The sequence below is a fragment of the Podarcis bocagei genome, assembly GCF_964188305.1.
Source record: "Podarcis bocagei genome assembly, chromosome: 7".
NCBI classification, from domain to species: domain Eukaryota; kingdom Metazoa; phylum Chordata; class Lepidosauria; order Squamata; family Lacertidae; genus Podarcis; species Podarcis bocagei.
Genome location: NC_138132.1, coordinates 70,093,166 through 70,117,532, shown reverse-complemented (window position 1 = coordinate 70,117,532; position 24,367 = coordinate 70,093,166). Strand labels below are relative to the sequence as shown.

At 48.1% G+C, this 24,367-nt stretch overlaps 1 protein-coding gene across 2 annotated transcripts in view; it reads left to right on the top strand.

Annotated features, from left to right (window-relative positions):
* The window catches only part of EPHA8 (EPH receptor A8), a 60,355-nt gene extending 39,330 nt beyond the window's left edge, over window positions 1-21,025 (top strand). The window contains exons 7-17 of one of the 2 annotated variants that reach the window (XM_081201464.1): window positions 829-991; window positions 2,362-2,455; window positions 2,879-2,946; window positions 4,676-4,801; window positions 5,050-5,235; window positions 7,951-8,012; window positions 8,875-9,084; window positions 10,825-10,974; window positions 13,746-13,936; window positions 14,886-15,041; window positions 18,167-21,025. In XM_081201464.1, the coding sequence (XP_081057590.1) occupies window positions 829-991; window positions 2,362-2,455; window positions 2,879-2,946; window positions 4,676-4,801; window positions 5,050-5,235; window positions 7,951-8,012; window positions 8,875-9,084; window positions 10,825-10,974; window positions 13,746-13,936; window positions 14,886-15,041; window positions 18,167-18,281 (1,521 nt within the window). In that variant the 3' untranslated portion in view covers window positions 18,282-21,025. Of the gene's footprint in view, window positions 1-828; window positions 992-2,358; window positions 2,456-2,878; window positions 2,947-4,675; window positions 4,802-5,049; window positions 5,236-7,950; window positions 8,013-8,874; window positions 9,085-10,824; window positions 10,975-13,745; window positions 13,937-14,885; window positions 15,042-18,166 lie in introns of both variants that reach the window. The other variant, XM_081201463.1, reaches the window with a different exon arrangement.
* Window positions 21,026-24,367: the final 3,342 nt, after the last annotated feature.

Below are 24,367 nucleotides of genomic sequence, written 5' to 3'. Positions count from 1 at the left end.
GGTGTAAAATGGAGTTCTGACATGACTGCTTAATTACATCGAGATTCCACGCACAACTGCTCATGCTCCGACATGCACTGATTAAATCACAGCACAACACGGAATATTAATGCGATTGCATGCATGTGCATTGATTAAATGCAGTTGCATCAGGATTCCATGCACATGTGCTCGTATGTGCAGTGACTAAATTGCAGCATAAAAAGGAATCCTGATGGAATCATGATTCCTTCTTGACCAGATTTCATCCATCTTCATAAGCTCTGGTGGTTGGTGTGCTTCAGTAAGCCACAAGGAAACCAAGTAAAACCATAAACTGAAGACTCCAGCAAACCCTGCATTTGCCAAATTCCAACACTGATTTTAGAAATTCCCCAAGTTAACTTGGAAGGCAAGCCAAGCAAGTATGGAAAGGCTGAAATAAACCCATTGCTACTTCCTGTCCCCATCTCCAATAATACCTTCTCTAGCACAAGGCTTTGATCCAGGGGTGAGGAATATTGTTTTTCCGGGGACCCTTCAAAGATCTGATGGTGGGAGTGGCCAGGTGCAAAAGTGATTGGAGCAAAAATTGCAGATGTTACCTTTGTATAAAAGACTAGTTCCTGCACCCATCCATCCTCAACCACCATCCAAAAGACATTGCCAGAGTTGAAGGACACATTCTAGCCAGGAAAAAGCAGTGGGAAGGCAAAACAGGGCTGATGACGAGGTGGCCTGGGTAGTGTCCTGATGGCTAGATGAAGAGACCCAGAAGTCCACGTTTGCCCTCCAGGCCTGAGGTTCCCCACCCCTGCCCTGGACTGATGTCACTTTCTGCTTCCCCAGGACAAAGAAATGCAGAGCTACTCCACCCTGAAGTCCAAAGGCAACAGCACCACCGTCTCAGGCTTGAAGCCGGCAACCTGCTATGTCTTCCAGGTCCGAGCCCGCACCTCTGCCGGCTGTGGCAAATTCAGCCAGGTGGTGGAAGTGGAGACCGCCAAAGCAAGTGAGGCAAAGCAGGGGGAGGAGAGGGGTGCATGAGAGTGCAGGTGTGGGATGGGTCAGGACTGGAAGGCGCCCGACCCCAAAATGCAAGCTCTGTTTGCCTTCCCCCGTGCAGTAGCCTCCAACCCCTACAGGACATACCCATTTCAGAGGAGGAGTTCTCCCTCCACTGCTGGAGGCAGTTATGCCCATGAATTGCTGGTTGCTGGGAATCGCAACTGGGGAGAGCAATGTTGTACCCAGGTGCTGCTTGTGAGCTTCCCATTGGGGCATCCCTTTAGCCACTGTGAGAACAGGAAGCTGGACTAGATGGGCTCTTTCTTATGTTCTTATGGAAGGGAGGGCTAAGCCCCGAAGGGGGAGAGTTAAGGCTCTAGGGCAGTGTGCCGACACAGTCATGATCCCTGTTATCCTTGGTCTGTCACCTGTTCTGAGGTTCTGTATGAATTTTGGACATGGGACCAAAGGAGAATCAGGCAACCATTGAGTCTTCCAGATGTTGTTGGACTCCAGCTTCCATCAGCCACAGCTCAACGAAGGAACAGAGGCAGCTGCCTTAGAGGGAAACAGGCCAATGACCCACCTATTTCAGTTTTGTTTACAATGACTGGTGTGGCTTTCTAGGGTTTCCTCTAAGAGTCCCTTCCAGTTCTTCCTGGAGATACCAGGCATTGAACCATAGACCTTCTGCATGCAAAGCAGATGCTCTATGAATGAGCTACAGCCCTTCACTGCTAGAATTCCTCTCCTGCTTTACCATTACTTTCCTCAATAATTTCTTCTCCACTGGTGTTCTCAAGCAACAAAGGCGTATCAGCTATGTCAGTGATGGCCAAACTTGGTCCTCCAGCTGTTTTGGGACTACAGTTCCCATCATCCCTGACCACTGGTCCTGTTGGCTAGGGATGATGGGAGTTGTAGTCCCAAAACAGCTGGAGGGCCAAGTTTGGCCATCACTGAGCTATCGAACGGGCAATGATCTCCCACTAGTAAGTCATGTTCAGGGAACAGGCTCCATTCTTTGGAAGAACACATTTCCTTGTCAACGGATCACCCTTGCCTCTTTGTTTCCTTGGGGAAGAGCTGTAGTGGAGTGGTAGAGTTATCTGCATTGCATGCAGAAGGTCCCTGATTCAATCCCCAGCATCTGCAGGTAAGGCTGAGAATTCCCCCTATCTGAAATCCTGGAGAGCCAGTCATTGTGGACAGTCTTGAGCTAGCTGGACTTGATGAAAGATAGCTGCCTCTGTTCCATGGGGAGTCAGGATGTGCTGAGCCCAGGGATAAAGGGAAAAGAACAGTGCACATGTGTGGGTGTTTGCCTGTCTCAGGCTGCAGAGCTAGAATCCTGCAATCTTTCTTTCCCAGTAGCTCCCCATTACGACACCACAGCGGTCGTATGGACCTGCCTCACCCTCATCAGTGGCCTCGTCGCATTGCTGCTCTTTCTGATCTGCAAGAAGAGGTAGGCTTATCTTTTAAGGACAGATCTCTCACTGGGGGCCTCCTCCCAAGTGGTATGCTTCTGCATGTTTTCATGCCCCTAAGAGGAAAAGTTTCAACATTTGGGTTTGGGCCTTCTTCTTAGTATGGAAGGAAGGCAAACAAGTGATAGCCACCAACTTAGATTGCTTTAAAAGAGTTTTAGACCACCGATGAAGGAAAAGGTTGATGGAGAGCACAAGTGGAGAAGTCGCTTTCATCTGCTGCTTGCGGATTTCCCATAGGCACCTGGTTGGCCACTGTGAAAAGAGGTTGCTGGACTAGATGGGGATTTGGTCAAATCCAGAAGGGCTCTTCTTAAGTTCTTAAGGTGGTGCCTCACTAGCATATTTTGTGTCTCATCTCTCTCCTCACCCTCCACCCCACCGCATCACCGGGCGTGCAGACACTGCGGCTACAGCAAGGCATTCCAGGACTCCGACGAGGAGAAGATGCATTATCAGAACGGACAGGGTAAGAGTTGAGCTAAAGTTTGTTCAGTGACCTTCATGTATGTCCATTCTACAGCACCAGAGCTAACATTACCATGCCAAGAGTAAGCCTCTGCTGGTAAATGTGCAGGGTCAGAGCCTCCATTATGGTGCACATGGAACTCTGACACTGTCCCAGGAGGCAAAGTGAAGGCATCACTGTACCTGGCCGGCTCGAGGTTTGAACCACCTGGGAGGAGGATGCAACCTTGATGATAGGAAGTTGGGTTCTCTAGAGGAAGAAGCTTCGTATGAGCCTGTCTCTGTTTCCCTGAGATATGTTTTGCTAGCTTGGTATTGCTTTCCCTGATATCCTTTCAGTGCTGAGGAGGCCACGGATGATTTCCCTCTGGCAGAGGACTTTCACTTGACTTCCTCAACCATTAGCTACTGTAGACAAGCCTAAAGCATAGGTCTTCAACCAGTGGGTCAGGACCCACAGGTGGGTTGCAAGGCCACACCAGGCGGGTTGCAGCAAAGCTCTTGCTTCCATGTTGGATTCCAGCTTAGGCTGGCTATACCAAAGGGGCACTACATGCTTGTCAGGACTGGAATATGTTCTTCTGATGAGATGCTCATTTTATCAATTTTCATGAGTGATGCAATGTGGCAAGAGATAGGCACACACTGTTTTTAGCTAAGATATATATTTCTGACCAACTGCATGCCTATGCCTTTCTCCTGACACATTGGAAGACTAGTTTTCATGCTAATCCTATGCATATTGCTCTGTGAATTGCCATGTAAGGATTGATAGTGTGCATTATTAGCACTTAAAACTATATAACAAAAGTGAAAAATGTGGAATTGGGTCCCATGTTGTAGCTTGGGGGTCTCAGGTGGGTCTTGGGTCTCAGCTGGTCAAAGATCACTGGCATAGAGCAGGGAGAGGTCTTTAAGCAGAGGCTTGACAACCATATGTCAGGAGTGCTCTGATGGTGTTTCCTGCTTGGCAGGGGGTTGGACTCAATGGCCCTTGTGGTCTCTTCCAACTCTATGATTCTATGATTCTATGAGAGAGGTGTTGCTGGATTCCAACTGCCATCAGCCTGACCAGCAGGGCAAATAGTGAGGGATGATGATCCAAAAACATAAGTCCTTTCCCTTCTCCTAATGGGATGTATCCTCTGCACCTTCACCTGGGACACATCAACTGGCCTCACCTGAGCATCAGTCACCTGCTGCTAAGCCCAAGGACAGATAAATCTGTCAGTTTCAGTTTCTTTCAGTTCCTTGGGTCTTTTCCCCAATCTTAAATGTGCTTATCCATATATCCTCCACAATTTACAACTCTCTTCTTTTTAAATCTTCACGAAAAATTGCTAGCATCTTAGTGTTGATTTCTCCTAAGAGACACATATTTTTTTTGGTAAGCAGTTTTGACTAACATGCACTTTTTTGCAAGCAATGTTCCATTGTATAATAGTGGAGGCTTTTTGTAAATGCATGTGGGATTTCTTTTTCATTTTCTAAAAAAAATAATGTTTCATGTATATACACATTGCTTAGTTAGAGAACAGCACTGCAACATTCAGGGAAGTGCAAATTTCAGAGGATTGGGGGGGGGGGTTGAGTTTGTGTATTGCTTTGGGAAGTGCCAAGGAGCCAGTTTCTCATTCAAATGCAAACAAGATCGACTTTCTCCCCTGTCCCTGTTTTGCATAACTGCCTCAAGCTTCATGTCTCTTCTGTCCTTTCGGAATGCCCTACAGTGAAATTCCCAGAGTCAAAGTTCTACGTGGAGCCCCACACTTATGAGGACCCCTGCCAGGCTGTGCATGAGTTCACGCGAGAAATCGAAGCCTCCAGGATTAAAATCGAGAGAGTCATTGGGTCTGGTCTGTACTCCCTTTCCCCCATAGATGTCCCTCTCCCTAGACACAGAGAACATCCAGGGGCAGGGGAAGCTGCTCTTTTAAGGACAATGGGGCACCAGATCTCATTTTCTCAAATGAGAATCATTGGCCTTCTGGAAGATTCTCAGAAGCCTATCTGAGGGTGGAATTGGGGGCCAAGGGAAGCTCAGAAGGGGCTTGGCAGTAAGATAAAAACTGAATGTGATGTGCTGGTCCATCTTGGTCTGCAGGAGAGTCAGGAGAAGTGTGCTATGGCCGTCTGAAGCTACCTGGGAAGAGGGAGGTACCTGTGGCAGTCAAGGCCCTGAAAGCTGGGTACACAGAGAAGCAGCGGCGGGACTTTCTGAGTGAAGCAAGCATCATGGCCCAGTTTGACCACCCCAATGTCATCCACCTGGAGGGGGTGGTCACCAAAAGTAAGTGTGAGGCCAGGTCTGACTCAACCTAGGTGAGTTTAGCATATGGAACATGGGGAACATGTCTCATGGCTCCAAGGGGCTGCTAGAGAGAATGATGTTGTTCAAAACACTTGCATGCCTATGATTTGGTTGCAGTTCTTCCAACGGCCTTTTCCTCCATGCTGCTGTCCAGGTGTTTTGGACTCATTGACAATGGTCAGAGATAATGAGAGTTCTAGTTCAGGACGTTTGGAGGGCTGTAGATTGAAGAAGGCTGTCCTATAGTAATCCTGTAAGAGAGGTCTGTGTTATTTTCCTCCATAGTGCAGAATGTGGCAGGTTTGAGAGAGTGTGACTTGCCTAAGGCTACCCAGGGAGCTCAAGGCACAGGTGAGATTTGAACCAGATCCCTCCTGGGTCACAGATCAGACTCTTAGCCACTAGTCTACACCCAGATTTCACAGTTATTTATGATGTGATGCTGCAACTTAGCTAGCTAGCCTTTGTCCCCATTACTCTCTTCTTCTGCCTCCTCTGACCCACACATCTATCTTCCTTCCATCCAAATGGGCTGTCAGGAAGGACAAAGGTTCTTAAAATACAGGGGGAGGGGGGCACTTGAAGAATGCATAGTTTCCTGTGAATAAGGACATCAAGAATCAATTTGTGGGCAAAGAGGGTGGAAGGGGCCAGTCTTCAGAAGAACTGCAGGATATTCGAGGCCCCAAGCAGAGAGGAAAAACTAATCAAAGACCTTTTTAATATCAGTCTGGACGCATCAGCATTGCAGACCAACCCAGAAAGGGACTTTATTATGAAGAGGGGAATCGTGAATGGCTTTAAGAAATCAATCTTGTTTCAGGGATACCTGCATCATTGAGGGACATTGGAAAGGCATTGGGCAAGTCTCATCTTTTGGCTATCAAACTCAGCCTTACTAGTGGTCACATTCATTCCACCAGCCTCCGATTGTTTTACCCTGACCGGTCACAATGCAAATTAGGTTCAATATGTATGTTGAGAAAGTGATTGTCAGGGCTGAGGACTCAGCAGCCTTCTAGATTAGCCTTTGGCTAATTAAACCATCTATTGCCTTTTAAACTTTGTGTGTGTGGCTGGGGATTACTATTTTAGTTGTTACTATGCTATATATTTTTGTGTGTTTATATTGTAAACTGCCCCTGTGAACCTCAGATGAAGGGCGGTATAGAAATGTAATAAATAAAACAAAAATAGTTGCTGTTGATCTTCAGCATCCATCAGCCCCAGCCAGCATATTCAAGGATGATGGGAGTTTGTGGTCCAACATCTGGAGGACCACAGATCCTCCTTCTCTGGTTTAAATTAACATATGCCACTGAGTTTTGGTCCCCAGTGTCCATGACTCTGTCCCCAGTGTCCATGACTCTATTCCACTGTCAGAAACATTATGCCTCTCAATACCAGTCGCTGGGGGTCGCATGTGGGCAGAGTGCTGTTGTGCTCATATCTGGCTTTTGGGCTTCCCATGGACATCTGGTTGGCCAGTGTCAAAGCAGGATGTTGGGCCACATGGGTCAATGACCTATTCCCTCATGCTCTTCTTCTGTTCCTATGATTCACCCATCCCTACCTACAGGTTAGACCCCTCTGAAAACAGACACCTACAAGGGTCTAGCCCAAGACTTGGTAACCTTCAACTTGGATTGGCCTACTGGCCAGCTGTCAATTGTTCTGAAGCCTCAGGCAGGAGTTTAGTTCTCCTCTCTCTTTTAGTTGTTGCCTCTCATTTCAGAGGGAGAGGAAGGCAGCCTGTCCCCGGCTGCTGTCCTTGCTTCCTTGAGAATATCATTAGCAAAATGAGCCGTTGATTTGGGTTTGTTCTTCCTGCAGCGGTTCATTTGATGGAGATGAGAAAAAAGGGAGGGGGGAGGGAACGTTTGGCTTGCGCTTCTGACTCTCTTTTCCTGCACAGAAGTAAAATGCCCTTTCACTCTCTTTTTTTGGGATGAGCTGAATTGAATTGAATTATAAAGCTGGGGAGGAGGGGGAGCTTTCGGGTCACACTTCTGATGCAAAGCATTATGGTAATAGGATGCAAATATCAGAATGACTTAATAACACGAACAGTGCCTATAGATTGTCTGTCTTTGGTATCCTGTGAGGAAGTCTCAGGAACTATGGTGGAGCAGAGAGGGCTTTCTAAATGTCCCTTCCCCACCAATAAGCACCCCAAGACCTGGCACCAGCAGCTGGTCAATTCAGACATTGGTCTCCTTGCCTTCCCCACTGGGCTCCAAATCAGCCCTATTGGAAATAGCCAGGCTTACATCCTTCTTTAGAATGAGAGTGAAGCTTGAACTCTAATCCGGGGGTTACCCCAAATGCAATGTCCTGACCTAGAGACTCTGCAGTTATTATAGCTCTATATAGGCTCTACATACCTAGATTTCCTTTTGGGGAAATAACGATGGCTGGTGACCACCATGGGTGGGTATCAAGCTTGTCCCCCATTCAAAAGTGGCACCACTCCTCATCTATTGCCAAAATGATATCTTGGAGGGGGGCATCTGGGAGGGCAGTGAGTGGTGCAGCAGCTGAAAAAGAAAAGACTGCACAGCTGTGGTCAAGTAGAGTGGGGGACCCATTGGTGCCCCTCATCCACACAATGTCTCATACCAGTCCTGAACAGCCAGAAACACATCAGCTGCAAAGGCACATGTCTATTAACTTGACCTCTCTTGTCTCCTGCAGGCAAATTAGTCATGATTGTGACCGAGTACATGGAGAACGGCTCGCTGGATTCCTTTCTCCGGGTAAAACAGCACGCCTTCTTATTCATGCTGCACGGTTCCTGGCAGAGTGACTGACAGGAGCAAGGAGAGGCGGGTGCTGCAGCCTCATGACAGTGGCATCTGACTGGAGGCTCACAGGAGGAAGGATAGCATAAAGCCCAAAATGGTTGAGAGAGGGGCAGCCACGATAATCAAGGGGGTGGAGCTGGTGATAGCTCAGCTGGTTCAAGCATGGTGCTCATAATGCCAAGGTTTCAGGTTCAATTCCCATATGGGACAGCTGCATATCCCTGCATCGCAGTGGGTTGGACTAGATGATCCTCAGGGTCCCTTCCAACTATACAATTCTATGATTCTATGAATATTAGAACCTGGAGGCATCCAATGAAGCTGAATGTTGAATGATTCAGGACAGGTTTCTTTCAACTTCTTCCAACTTTCAGGAAAGGATGGAAGAAAGCATTGCTTCACATGGTGCATTGTTAAACTCTAGAATTTGCCTCCACCAACCTGGATGACTATAAAAGTGTATTAAACAGCCCTGAAATGTAACCAGTATATTTTAGGTTGGTCCTGGGATATGCATTAGTGGGGTGCAGTGTGGGCTGGTTCCTCCGGGGTCACCCATGAGAGACAGAGCCAACTCATTCTAGTTTCGTTCCCGTCCTCCTCCCTGGTGAGATCTACAAAGGCAACACCAAGGAGGAGGAAGCTGGCAGGCAGCGCCACCCACTGGACTGGTTATAAGTAAGATGCCTGGCAATCTGGGGCTGCTTAGAGGCAGGCTGAGTTTGGTGTGGTGGTGCCCTGTTTGCCCTCCAGACCAGCCTCTACCGGTGACATGACACTGGCTGAAAACTAACACGGGTTGGTCTTTCTCCAGAAACATGATGGGCAATTTACGGTGCTTCAGCTGGTCGTCATGCTGAGAGGCATCGGCGCTGGCATGCGCTACCTCGCGGACCTGGGCTACGTGCACCGCGACTTGGCAGCGCGCAACATCTTGGTCAACGGCAACTTGGTCTGCAAAGTCTCTGACTTTGGCCTGTCGCGAATCCTGGAGAACAACCCCGAGGCTGCTTATACCACCACGGTACGCTCTGGCTTGCGGCACACAGGGGCTACTTGTCGCGATTATGTTGTGATTATGATTAGCTTTCTTTTTATGGAGTCCTGACGGTGATGATGATTTTACATACTGCTGGATTGCCATGATGGTTTCTAAGCCTCTGGAAGGAGACTGGTGGTCTCTTGGGACCAGTGGCATCTGGTGGGGCAGAAGGTAGGGAGCCCAGCGGTAGGAGGAGCCAGAGGCAATAACAGGCAGAGCCAGCTATCACTAGTTTTGTACCCATCCTCCTCTCTGATGCATTCTACAGGGGCAACACTGATGCTGGCAGGTATTGCCACCTCTGGACTCTGAAAGCAGAGAGGCAGCTGGGGGTGGAAGAGGGCAGACTGAGGTTAGCAGGGCAATGCCTCATCAACCCAAATGAACCCCACTCCTCAGCATCTCTGTAGACATTTAAGGCATCTGGAGAATTCCCTGGACCTTGACAGATTTTGGGGGAACCTTCCTTCAAGCAGTTTTGTAGCTTTGTTGAACTGGTGCCTCTTCCTGCAGATCCTAGTTTGAGGGCTCTTCACGCACACATGCACACAGAGAGAACCACATTCAGCTTAACTCTGCTTTTGCCCTCCTTGTTTCTCAGGCAGCCTTCCCCCTTCAATATTCCTTTCTCAGCAAAATATAGTAGCCTGGCTTATATATATACACCATAGTGGATCATGGACCACTATGCCCAGTATCGTCCATTTCGACTGGCAGTAGCTCTCCAGGCTCTCAGCAGAGGTCTTTCACATCACCTGGAGATGCTGGGAATTGACCACCAGACATTATGCAGGCCAAGCATGTGCTTACCTGCTGAGCTACAGACCTTTCCTTAAGGATGTCTGATCCTGCTCTCTGGAGCCTGTCAGGTTCCTATTGCCCCCACAGGTCTCTTTCACTGCCTTCCTCCAGCATCTGGTTCTGCATCTGAGATGTTGCTGCTGGTGCTGCTTCAGAGTTATGAATCTGGGCAGCTTGCAATGCTCAGAAGTATCCTGAATTGAGTTTCATTTCCCCCAGAAAATGGCACACACATTTACAGCATAGATGGCCTTTTGAGGGGCAGATGAAACCATCATGATATACCCAATGCTACCAGACAGGAAAGAACTTTTTGGAAAAGGCAGACATCCTTATCGTGCTCCAGCCCCAAATGGTTTGAGAAAAATTCAGCTTAAGGATCATTAACTCACCACTAATTTGTACATAAGTGATGGCGATTCTGAGGCCTGGAGGGATGAATACAGCCCCCCAAGCCTCTATAATCCTCTCCCTACCCCACGTTGCACCCTCTTTAGATGTTGGCATGTGTCCTTCAACTCTGATCCCTGGGTGAAGGACAGAGATGGTGTGTGAAACTAGCCTGTTGTGCAAGAGGTCAAATTGACCCTTGTTTCTCTGCCCACTTTTGCCTCTGGCTCCACCCACCATTGACATGTGGCCCCCAAAAGGCTTCCCAGATGGGAATGTGGCCCTCAGGCTGAAAAATGCTCCTTGCCGCTGCTGTGCACTCTCTCACTACTTACCTTTAACTGCAGAAGCCCATGCACACAAACACAGCTAGCTATGGAAAGCTCTTAGATAACTTAGCAGCCAGTTCAGGGTTTCAACCCCCCTGAGGGCCTGTTTTGATGAATATAGTGGTTCTTGGTGGCTAGTGGTAGTTGCGTCATTCAGATTGGTTGACTTGCATGTCTCTGCCTTGGACTTTCCTTATTGCAGGGTGGGAAAATCCCCGTTCGGTGGACAGCACCAGAAGCCATCACGTACCGCAAGTTCTCATCAGCCAGTGACGTGTGGAGCTACGGCATTGTCATGTGGGAAGTGCTGGCCTATGGGGAGCGGCCTTACTGGAACATGACCAACCGGGACGTAAGGGAAGCAGCAGCTGCTGCCCATGACTTAATCTATTCCTCCACCTGAAACAGAACTTGCGTGAAAGCGATCCCTGTAGATTTCAGCATTGTGGGAAGGGAATTGTGCACATCCCCGGGCCATTCCTTTCCCCAAGTTGCCAGGAAGACAAGAATGGTCTCTGCTGGTGGGGTCAGAGTAGGAGAACAGGGTGCAGCATCTGGAACAGACTCTGGAACCAGAGACTGGCGCCCTTCTCAACTCTCTGCTCCTGCACTTCATCAGGAACTGCCTTCTGCCAAATCACACCATTGGTCCATCTAGTTCAGTATTGTCTACACTGACTTGCAGGTGCTCTCCAATAGTTTCAGACAGGGATTTACCTGTCTAAATGTTGGGAGTTGTACCTGGAACCTCTTGCATGGAAAGCAATGAGCTATGGTCCTTCTGTTAAGATGTGAGAACAAAGGAACCTGCCTTATCCCGAGTCAGACACTTGCCCTATCTAGCTAAGCAAAATGACTGTCAGTGACTCTCAAGGGTTTCAGTCAGGAATTGGACACAGGGTAGAAAATGGAGTGAGAATAGAAAATGGGTGGGGACGTACCTCCACCCCCCCTTTCTGCCACTCTAGTTTCTCTCACTCCTGCCCCTGGCAGGTTCCTGGAAGAAGGACCATTCTTACCAGAGGTCTGAATTGATGACCTAAAAAGGATTTCTCCCCTTCTTCCCATCACTCTGTCCATGGTGGCTCCCTCTCTCATTCCCCCTATGCTTTGGCAAAGCTCTCTGAACTGATAAATTTCAGAGGGTCCCCACCCCACTGCCATCACCATCGCTCCACCAATTTCGGCTCCTCCCATGTTCTCCCATGCCTCAGGATTTGTTGAGACCACATTCCATGCTCTCAAGTGTGTTGGTCTTAAACAGGCTCCATGGGGATCTTTGCACTGTGACAGACTAGTTGGCCTCTCCTTTAGGAATTTGTTACTCAATCCAGATGGCTGCCAGTTTAGAAGGAAGTGTGCCCAAGAAGACATCAAGGAAGGGAAACGAAAGAGCAGAGGGAGGTCCTTCAGCCAGAGGGTCAATCTGTTGTAGATGTCTCCCAGCCCCCCCCCCCAACCTCTGCACATCATAGTTGTTGGGTGGGATTGCAAAGAAAGTCATAATTTTCAGAATTTTTGCTACCCAAACATGGCATGTGTTGTAGTTGTGCACTCCACGTTGAATGGGATTCCACATGTGTTCACAATCTTTTTGTCAAAAATTAAAAATGCTCCAATTAATTATGTGACTTGATTACCCTGTTAAGAATCAAATTGATAGCGTTGTTTTGGAAAAGAAAAAAGAACATTAATTGCAAGTGAGTCAATTCCCTGGATGAATCGTGCAGTAATTACCTGGACTAGCCTGAACCCTGGCTCAGTCTCTCCTTATACATCCCTGCATACCCTCCCAAGTGGAGGCTTGTAGGTTACCCAGCATGGCTAGTACTGCTCCAATTTCTCCCTCCCTCCTCTCTCTCTCTCTCTCTCTCTCTCTCTCTCTCTCTCTCTCACACACACACACACACACACACACACAATATGTTGCAGTGGGGAAGAAGTGTAGATCATACAGGCATTTTGTGTGTTCACAAAACACTAAGCAAGCAATTATGAAATCATACAAAGACCCAGCACACCAAAGCAAAAGAGCTGGTCATTTAGGAAACAGACACAGCTGCAAAGCAGGGTGGGCTTAGGCTCTAGAGAAAAGTGAATGAATTGGGGAAATCAGGCAAATTGCACCTCTGCTCTGTCCCTGTAGCCTCCAGGGCCAATAATGCATGTAGAAGGAAATTCGGGCAAAAATAGTGGAAATTGGATGGGGCAGCTGATCTCTGGTGGGAGCAGGGCTCTAGCCATTCAAAAAGAGTCTTCCACAAATTTGATATGAGGTCTAGAAGCACACTCTACTTTTCCTTTGGTTTTCCGCCATCTCTGTTTTTTAAGCAGCACAGTATCCTTTTCCAAGGATTCTTCAGGCAGCCCTGAAGGCCCAAGGCTGGAGGTTAACAAGATGGGATGAGAGAGAGATAGAGAGAGATTTGAATCAGTTTGCATTGAAAGGCAAACCTGCCTAGTTTGCAATGCTTGAAACAATACACAAACTGGAACACAGCAGTCCTTCAGCATTTGCAGTTCTCTGAATTTTGCAAGGCAGTTCTCCAACCAAGCAGTTTTTAGAGAGAACACACGCATACTAGGATGGTGTGGGCATATATTAGTGAAAATAACATGAAACTGCATTCTATTGGGGGAAATTGCTGTGTTAAAATGTGTCTGTTATGTTGCACGGCATATGAAAATGTGTATATAAAGAGAAATGCTGATGGATTTTCCTGAGGGTTTTGTTCTTTTCTTTAAAAATGCAAACTGATGTGGAAATGGGCAAAACTTTTTTTGAGACTGAAAAAATGAGAGGCATTGAAATGGACAGGTTCACCCTTCCTTAGCTGTGACTGTCTTCCCCTGCTTCTAAGCTTCTCTGAGAGCTTCTTGACCTCACCTAGTAGGGTGATTCTTAGAAAGGCAAACCTTTGGAGAGGCAGCACTGTGTAGTGGTTAGAGTATCAGACTAGGACCTAGGAGACCCGGGTTCAAATCTCCACTCCTATCTGCCTAACCTCCCAAGCAGGTTTGTTGTGAAGATAAAATGGAGAAGGGCAGAACCTTGAGTGTACAACCTTGGAGGAAAGGGAGGTGTAACACCAATAAATTCACATTGTCACATCTTCATCGCAGGTCATTCAGTCGGTGGAGGAGGGTTACCGGCTGCCTGCCCCCATGGGCTGCCCCACAGCCCTGCATCAACTCATGTTGGATTGCTGGCAGAAAGATCGGAATGAGAGGCCACGTTTCCCCCAGATTGTCAGCATCCTGGACAAGCTCATCCGCAGCCCACAGAACCTCAAGTGCACGGCCACAGTCAACAGGTATGTGTTCGCCAGCAGAGAGATGCTCTGCTCCCATGGGAAGAGAACTAAGCTAGTTGTGTGATGTCCATTGTTCCCCTGGCAATGAGGACAGGAGTGAAGGAAGGCAGCAAAGGGTGGTTAGAACCACCCAGGACAAGGTGAGATGATGGGGGGGGGAGTGTCTATCATGCGCCATAGAAATTATAACGAAATTTTCCAGCACTCTGTGAATGAGGCAGACCGACAGAGAAGAACACCTTTGAGAAGTTAGAGGATGAGCAGCAGTGATTGCTTACTACAGGGATGGGGAGCCTGTGACACTTCAGGTGCTACTGGACTCCAACTGCCACCAACACCTGGACAGCATGTCCAATGTTCAGCGATTATGGGAGTTGTGATCCAGCAACATCTGGAAGGCCACAGGTTCTCCCATCCTGGAATCTCCATCCAGAAAGGGGGCTCTGTGCTGTTTCTCTGTATGAGTCTTTGTTCTGACTTCTATTGACACACTAAAAGGAGAACTTGTGGCTCTCTAGATCAGTGTTTCCCAGACTTAGGTCTCCAGGTGTTTTTAACTACGACTCCCATCATCCCTAGCTAGCAGGACCAGTGAGCAGGGATGATGGGAACTGTAGTCCAAAAACAGACCCAAGTTTGGGAAGCACTGCTCTAGATATTGGGCTACAATGGCTATCAGCCCCAACCAGCAGGGATGATGGATGTTTCCCTTGTCTGACTTACTGGCTCTGAACAGAGTGAGCCAGAGCTCAGCTGGCTGTGCTCTGCCTTGTTCTCCCTCTTGTTAAGAAGCAGTGCATTCTGGGAAAGGGAAAAAATAAATAAGTGGCCTATGCTTCCTTAGATGCTGTGTTACTACCACACGCTTCCTACACACGAAGGGCTGCCAGAATCATTGCTCCACCTTCCACTCACCTCTCCCTCCTGTGCTCCATCTCTTGGCTTGCAGATTCACCCAAACCATCTCGGAACGAGGCTGCATCGATTTCACCAGCTGTGCAACTGTGGAAGACTGGCTGGACTCCATCCGGCTGGGGCGATACCAAGAGAACTTTGCTCTGGCCGGCTACTCTTCCCTTGGCATGGTGATGCGGATGAACATCGAGTAAGCACAAAATGTGTATGTGGGGGGTGGTTGAGGTTTGGTGAACAGGGGCCAAAATGGGGCGCCAGTCCCAATATCTCCTCTTCAGTCACTGTGCTAGGCACCATAGCAGGGGTAAGGACCAGAGGCTGAATGTGGCTCTCTAGATTTCTATCTCAGGCTTTTGGTACCTTCCCCAGGCTACACCCTTCACTCCCCCTGCTTTGCACCCTCCTTGAGTGTTTGTGCCTTGCTGGAATTTGTCCTTGAACTCTCACCACGCACTTCATTTGCATGGCTGCAGGCTAGAGGTGTGTGTGTGTGTGTGTGTGTGTGTGTGTGTGAACTAGGCTGCTGCAGAAAGGTAAAATTTACATCTCATGCTCCACCCACTTTTCCTTCTGGCCTTGCCCACCCCTGGCCTTTGGTCTTTGGAAGGTTGACCAGAGGGAATGTGGCTCTTGGGCTGAAAAGGATCCCCCACTCTCTGTACTATGACTGTGACACCCCTTTCCCTGTTACACTGTACCACTTACCAGGACCAGCTTTGGTCATGCTCCTCTTTGGTAGGAGACCCATGTTATTTCACTGAATGGAGGCTGGTGCATTGGAATGTGTGGGGCACTGCCCGTCCAAGTTCAGTCGACCCTTAGCCAGCCCCCATCTGCCTACCTCTTCACTCACATTTAGGGTTCCTCCATGCTTCTGCTTATCCAAATGGTTTTCTATATGCTGTTTCCCCTAGGAAAACCCATTTTTTTAGTGCTAAATTGGAGCTGTTGTCAATCTGCAGGAAACCCGGATGATGTTTCCTCCAATTCAGTGGTAAAGATTGGGTTTTTCTTGAGGAAAGCAGTGGGACAAGCGGAAGTCTGGATGAGCCCCCAGTCTAGGGGGTGCAGCTGGCTGTTGTCTTCTTAGCCTCAGTGTTGCCCTTGTAGAACTTAGCAGAGACAAGGATGGAGATAAAACCAGAATTAGTTGGCTCCAGCTATCATTGACTCTGGGTCTTCCACTCGTTGGCTCTGGCTCCACTACTGTTGGCCTCCCTGCTTCCCACCCTATCAATCCCAGTGGACACCTGCCTGTTCTGCTACTGACCTCCAATCCGAATCCCTGGGATGCATCTACCTCTTGAGCCCCATTGGATCTTCCTGCCCCTGCACAACCTATCAGTTGAAAGAGGTCAGGAGAAGCATTAGCATATTGTATGAGGAGCGTCAGGCAATTCCTCAGCCACAGCTGAGGAGCTTTCTGTTCCAGACTTGGCTGTATCCCCCACCTGTTCTGTCTTGAGCAGAAGGTGCGGTTCTGTTGGAGAAAATTGGGAAGTGCAGATGTTAAGAGACTTAGTCATGCCTGTGCAGGAATAGGCAACTACCTCACCCACCCAGCACAGATTCCAACTCATTCTCTCAGAGAGCAGCCACAAAACATCAGCAGAAGCTACTTCAGTGCTCCATGGGTAACCAGCAAGGCATTCTAAGAGATCCCACTTTCTGGCTCATGGCGGGTGAACTCGATTAAGCTCGGCTCAAAATCAGCTTGATGCCCAGGGCTCCTTCAAGTAGGGATGGGGAGAATTATGAATCAGCTCGCATTCAAAGGCGAACCAACCTGATTTGCAATTTCCAATGTGCCGACCGAAACACAGCCGTCGTTCAACATTCACACTTCTCTGCAATGTCGTTTCTCCAGCCACAACTTGTGTACAGAAACGCACATACCAGTTCCTTAAAACTACATATCCTCATGAAAATAAGACACAAAAAGGCATTCTATTAGGGTAAAACATTTTGCAAAGGAATGTGTGTACAGTGGTGCCCCGCAAGACGAAAAACTCGCTAGACGAATTTCCCTATGGGCTTGCTTCGCAAGACGAAAACGTCTTGCGAGTTTGTTCGCTTTTTTCTTAAAGCCGCTTGAAGAGGCACAGTTGCAACGGACTGTGCTTCGCAAGACGAAAAACATCGCAAGACGAAAAGACTCGCGGAACGAATTAATTTTGTCTTGCGAGGCACCACTGTATTGGGCCAAATTGCATACGGATGTGTGTTTTTCAGGAGAAATTCATGCTAAATGACTGGTGATTTTTCACAAGGACTCTTTAAAAGGGCAGGGAGGGGAGCCAACTGCTCTGAAAACGTGGAGACCTGAACTCAAGGTTGGAAAAATGAGAAACTGAGAGAACTTGCCCAGGCCTACTCTCAGGGGCGGTGGAGGTTGTTTCATTAGGGCAAATTGTGCACTGGCCCAATAACCTCTGTGTGCCCTCAGCCTGCCCTCAGCTGCCTGCCATCTTCCTGACAACCAGTCCAGAGAGGGTATCCCTGGCTGTCAGCTTCTTCTCCTTAGTCTCAGTGTTGCTGTTGTATAGCTCAGCAGGGAGATGGGGACAAGAGTAGAATTAGTTCCCTTTTCCTTTTGTTGGCTCTGTCGCCACTTACTATTGGCCTCACCCTACCATTCCCAGTGGGCACTGACCACCACTGTGGTGCTGGTGGATCTTTCCCTTCTCCTATTGCCGCATCAGTTTCAATTGCCCCTGAAAACGTACTTCCCCACCACCACCACTCCTTTGGATCCAAGTCCTGGACAGTGATCACAGTTTAGATAGAGCTCTGCAAAGAATCTCACTTAAAATGAAAAACAGGGAGAAATACTCATTCCGCCCCTCCCCCGTGATTTGCTTCAGTGAAAGATTCTCCCTCATTGAACACACTTTTGCACTTTCAATTATCAAGCAACCTAAATGGTGTTTTGGAGGGACGTGGGTAGAATCTCATTTTGCATTGCAAGTTCCATCGGCATAATGTCGCCTGGCTCAGAATACCCATGAGCATTATTAGCTAGACTAGGGGTGGGAAGCATCTGGCCCCAGCAAGGTGTGTATGTCAAATGTGGCTCTCTCTATATGACCCCAGGACCTCCTTCCCAGGCCATGCCTTTCACCAGCCTTGCTTTATATCTCCTAGGAATGTTTCTTCCTGATAGCATGTCCCTGAACAGGCTAAATGTTGCTCTCTATATCTCTTTCTCTCTGGTTTGTGGGACCCTCCCCAGGCCACACCCTTCACGGCCCCTACTTTGAACCCTCTTTGAGTGTTCTCCTTTTGGTCTGCCTGATGCTGCCTTTGTTTCCACAGTGATGTGCAGAGTTTGGGCATCAGCCTTGTGGGTCACCAGAGGAAGATCCTGACCAGCATCCAGATCATGAGGTCTCAGCTGCTCAACACCATGGGCTCCAGAAGACACCTGTGATGGACCCTTCCTCTATAGACCCAGAAGCTTCTTCACCTGTGTTGGTGGCTAAGCACCTGCCAAGGAGAAATTCCTCTAAAGGTTGTGTGGTAGGATGGTTGGTTAGACGTAGGGTTCTGGGCTGCACACAGAATGATCTGCCACTCTCAGCGGAAGGCCTGTTCCCCCTGGAGATGGAGGGCTGGGGCTTGCATTGCACAATTCATCATTAGGGTGGACTTCATATGCACTGCAGTTCCCATATCTTGGACTTTACTTGCAGAGGACCAAGGACTAGCACTTCTGCTGTGCGTGATGGTCCTGACCATTCTTCATGAGCAGAGATGGAGGACTATCAAGGGACTTTAAGCCTTATCCTGCCATCCCATTGCAATAATCTCTGGCAGGCACCCTAAGCTGCCCTTTATTGGGATGGAAGAGAATGGGCTTTCAAGGAACACCTCACCAAAGCCAGGACAGGCAGAGAAGATGCATTCTGGGTCCTCACCTGCGCCTTGGAATCTGAGATGATCCTTTCGGAAGTGGAGGATGTTGCCTGCAGGGGAGAAAAAAGCCACACTTTGAATATACCAGCAGTTCACACCCACAAGCCTGAAGCTTGGGCTGGGGGTCCAGGACTTGGGGCCACAAACTCAGGTTTCCCACATTCCAGCTCACCCAGCCAGAGATTAACCTGATGTGGCCCAGTTCCTCTTCCAGGTCTGGGGAGAGACTATCTCTGTTCTTCCATTGCTGCTAAAAGAAAGACCTTCATCTATTTGATCTCTCTAATGTCCACCAAGGCATTGTCCTCACCGGGACAGGACGGGACCAGACATAGCTTCTCTTCAGCTGCTAGGAAGCACCACTGTACTTCTGGTCTTTCTTTATGGGATACAGGGAGGGGTGGGGTTGATGTATTTTGGTTCCTTGAAAGGCATTTGTGACTGTTTCCAGCCAAGTACAGAACTTGGGTTTGAGAAAGCCCATTGATCTCTTAGTAGGCCTCTCTGCTGGCAAGAGGATCCAGGCACTCTGGTGTTGGGCTGTACCATTTTCTTCTCATTTTTCTTTTTTTTTGAAGGGGGGAGAAACAGCCCTCTGAAGAAACAAAGACACAAAACAAGCAATGCATGAGAGAGAGAGACACCTCACAACCCTTCCTGTAAATAGGATTGTCTGCCACAGTCCAGATGGCTCTCTCTCCTCCCCACCCCCATTTGAATAAGCAAAAATGGTCTAAAAGCACAGCATCTCTCCTCGCCCCCTGCACAGTCTCCAGCATAAAGGAAGCTCAACTGGTCCATCTTTTTTGGAATGTTGACTCCCAGCATAACAACTGAGCATTTATACGCAATGCTAGTCCTAAGAACAGAATCATTGTGGTTAATGGACATGGCTCACTCAGAGTTGTCTCCAACTAATGTTTACTCAGAGCAGAACCTTTGAAATTAATGGACCTCAGTTAGTAATGTCTATTTATTTCAGTGGATCAACTCTAAATAGGACTAGCATTTGATGCAACCTTTGGGTTCACTCATTTCAGTGGTTCTACTATGAGTAGAACTTTGTTGAGCACCACCCACAGCTGCCACCTTTCTCTGTGCATTCCCAAGGCTGTAGCTCAGTGGTAGAGTTGCCTGCTTTGCATGCCAAAAGTCTTAGGTTCAATAATTAGCATCTCCTGAACTCTGGTAGCAGAGCTGGGTGGGGGCTATACCAGAGATTTTGGGGATCTGCTGCTGGAGTAGATCAGGGCCACCAACTTTTTAAGCCAGTGGGCAGATTTGAACTTTTGAGAGTGTTGACATGGGTGCCACACTCTTTGGTCGCTTCTATCCACCACATCAACTCTCCCCACAAAAAGAGACAGAGCGTGGCACACTTTGCTCTTCCAAAATATTTGGGTTAAAGTCAGCCAAGTAGCATTAGTCTGAGCCTTAAAAGCACACAAAGATGAAAGAGGAAGTGGGAAAGATGGTGACTCTTCCAACTTCCTCCATCATCTCTATGTACCTTTCAAAGGATAAGACGATAACCACTCCCACTCTCAACATGAGATCATTATCAAGTGGGCAGTAAGTTGTTTTTTTTTTGGGGGGGTGCTCAGGGGCTTTGTGGGTGTAATGGAAAAATATCAAGGGTGTCATTGTTGAAGGCCCCAAGAGCAGATCTTACTCAAGTGGACCAGTGATCAGTTTCCATACATATGTTTTCATGTGACCCATGCAGGATCCTAGGAGTAGGACATGGGAGGAATATTTGAGTCATTCCATAACGCAATAAACCTGGCTAACCTTAGCCATCTCTGCAGGGCAAATGCCACTTCAGTTGTATAGCAGCAACTCTTTCTTCCTATGGAAGCTCTTCCTTCTGTCGTTTTCTTCCTTTTCTTTATTTTTAAGCAGAGAAAGATGCAATACCTTGTTTTTACAGTGTACAAATCCAGCAGCCAAGGAAGAGGAAGCACCAACCTCCTGTATGAACTGCAAGGGGTTGCAGAGCCCAATGTTTTGTTTGTTTTGTTTTGCAGCCAGCACAAAGGGGGTTAAAAGGGACCCCTAAAAAGGTGAGAGGAAGAGGGTGCATTGGGGGAGAAAAAGCTGCAGGACAGACCTTGCTCCCCAGAATCAGGGCCGGGAAGGGCCAGGAAGAGGGATGTGGTTGAGGATTCTGCCAGGCAGTTGAGTCATTCTTCCTGCTCTTTCTGATCCCTACGCCTCTCCTGTCCAGGCTGTCCTCAGAGAATAAAACTCTTCCATTCACAGCTTGCCTCTTTGTTCCTTATTTGATGAAGTGTCATCTGTGGCTACTCAATTTCTGCCATTCACTTCAGCAGGGAGGTGCTTTTATCCCTTCTGGCACAAGCTATTTCTCTCTCAAAGTTTCCCCAAAGTTCAAGATATGGAAGGAGGAGACATTTAGATCGGTTTGCATTTTAATTGACATTAGGCTTATTGAGGTCACATCCTCTCCATACATCTAAAACACAATTAACACACATTTCTCTCCCCACCCCTCACACAAAGAATCCTAAGAATTGTAGTTCAGCCCTCACCAAGCTACAGCGCCAAGCACCTTAACAAACTATAGTTCCCAAGATTGGGGGCAGCGGGTTCTTTGTTAATTATTCTTGCTTCTGCCCCACCTGACTGGAGAGCTGGTGTGATTCTCCACAGGCCACAAACTTTACATACCCTCCAACATTTCTCTGATGAAAATAGGGACGTCCTATTCAATAAAAACAACTGCAACAATTTTACTATTTATACTCCATCCATCTGACCGGGTTGCTCCAGTGACTCTGGGTAGCTTCCAACATATATAAAAACATGATAAAACATTAAACATTAAAAAAACTTCCCTATACATAGCTGCCTTCAGTTGCCTTCTAAAGGTTGTATCTCCTTGGCTCAGGGGTCAAATATCCTCCAACATTTCTCTGATGAAAATAGGGACGTCCTAAGGAAAAGTGAGGGACACAGGTGGCACTGTGGGTTAAACCACAGGGCCTAGGGCTTGCTGATCAGAAGGTCAGAGGTTCAAATCCCCACAACGGGGTGAGCTCCCGTTGTTCAGTCCCAGCTCCTGCCAACCTAGCAGTTTGAAAGCATGTCAAAGTGCAAGTATATAAATAGGTACCGCTCTGGCGGGAAGGTAAACGACGTTTCCATGTGCTGCTCTGGTTCGCCAGAAGCAGCTTAGTCATGCTGGCCACATGACCCGGAAGCTGTACGCCAGCTTCCTCGGCCAAGAAAGCGAGATGAGCGCCACAACCCCAGAGTCGGCCACAACTGGACCTAACAGTCAGGGATCCCTTTACCTTTAAGGAAAAGTGGGACAGTAGAAACGGACCTACTGTACAAAGGTAAAATTAGCATTAATTGCTCCACCCACCTTTGTCTCCAGCCCTGACCTGCCTACCAGCAACATATGGCCTCCATAAGATTGCCTAGATGGGAATGCGGCAATTGACCACAGAAAGATTCCCACTTGCTCCCATTCTAGATTTCTCCCGTTTTGTATTTTGGAAGGTGTCCGTCTGCCTCTGCTTGGGCAGGAGAGCATGAATAAAAGATGGAAATTGGTGGGTGCAGGTGTCTCTGATAATTTAAGAGCAAGGCAATGAGGGTTCGTTGTGGGAGCTGAGGAGCGGGGGCTGCACTCCACATGCCAACTGCGAGCAGCCAACTTCAAACAGGCAGAAGCAAACAATCACCCTTTGATGTGATCCCCCCACCACAATTCCCTGGCCTGGCTGGCAGCTGAGGAGCAGGGAGGCAGAGCTGGGGGGAAAAAAAAAGCCCAAGCACTTGTGGGGCAGAAAGACATAGGAAACTGCCTCATACTGAGTCAGACCATTGGTGCATCCTGTTCAGTACTGTCTACACTGGCTGGCAGCAGCTCTCCAGGGTGTTCAGCCAAGGGCTGAGCTTGGGACCTCCTGCATTCAAAGCAGATACTATGGCTCCCTGGAGAGACAGGGAACCAGGAAGGTGAGTGGTACCCCCTGAAATGTTCAGAGAAGTCCCTCACTCCACTAGAAAGCAGTAGAAAAAAATGGCCTCCACTTTAGGAAGGCAGATAATAATCCAGGAAACTCATGGAGGGGGCGTTTTGACCGAGCCTCAGCTCCACCCTTTTCCATGAACCTCATTATAAGAGTGGCAATTCTGCTAATGGAGTTCTACTTGTAGCTGCTCTTCACAGTGGATGACCTGATCCATTCAAAGATTAACACTCTATGAAGAAAATAATAAGAATTTTATTATTTGTACCCCACCCATCAGACTGGGTTGCCCCAACCACTCTTGGTAGCTTCCAGCATAGATAAAAACATGATAAAACATTACACAATGAAAAGCTTCCCTATACAGGGCTGCCTTCAGATGTTCTTCTAAAGGTTATACAGTTACTCATCTTCTGATGGGAGGGTGTTCCACAGGGTGGGTGCCACTACCGAGAAGGCCCCCTTTCTGGTTCCCTATAGCTTCACTTCTCGCAACCACCAGAAGGGCTTGATTGCTGGATCAAGTCAAAGGATCATCTGCTTCAGCATCTTATTCTCACTGTTGCTAACCAGATGTCTATATGGGAAACCCACAAAGGAGACACCACTTGGGAATCGACAGGTGCACTGCCTCTGACAGTGGAGGTACGACACAACTATTGTGCCTTGTAGCCATCAATAACCTTACCCGTATAAATATCCTTACCTGTCCAACTCTTTCACGTCAACATAACTGTTGGCCATGGCCCACAAGCCACAGGTCAGCCAAGGTGCCCACTCACCTAGAGGAACCCAACTGTATGTACCTAGCACCCCAATGTCAAAATGTGCAATGATGAAGAGTCTGGAGCAGGTTCTTTTATATGAACACCAGAATATCATGTTGAATCAGGCCAATGGCCTATTGGCTCTAGCATCACAGTGGCCAACTAGATGCCTCTTATGAGAAGCCCACTAGCAACACAACACCCAAGCACAACAGTAGCACTCTGCGTACCGGCGACTCCCAACAGCTGGCATTCAGAGGCATGCTGCCTTTGGCAGTGGAGGTGGAACATAGACATTGTGGCTAGTAGCCACTGAGAGCTCTGTCCTCCACAAACCAATCTAGTCTTCTTCTAAAGCCATTGGTGGTCACCACTGCCCCTCGCAGAAGCGAGTTCGAGTTCCATAGTTTAATGGCTTCCTTTACTAATGAGGTGGCCAAGGGGAGTTGGCCTTTCATTCTGCAAAGCATCTAACCTCAGTTAAAGCCCAGGAGAAGACACCACAAGACAACTCCTTCCATACATCCCCCATACCCTCGGATCAAGGGGTTCAGACAGCTTGCTGCCAAGGGCTGAACTTGGGACCTTCTGCATTCAAAGCAGATGTTATGGCTCCCTGGAGCCACTAGGAAGGTTGCAGGGTGCTGGAGACATATTTACTGCAAAGAAGCAACATATCTGACCCCTGGACATCTCATAATAATGTTACATGAAACCACAATTCCCATGCCAATGTGAGATTATAGGGGTTCCAGACACTTACCCAGGATTTGTGTTTCCTTTGGAAATGAGGCACAGCAGAGACTGTGGTGTCTTTATGATATATGGCT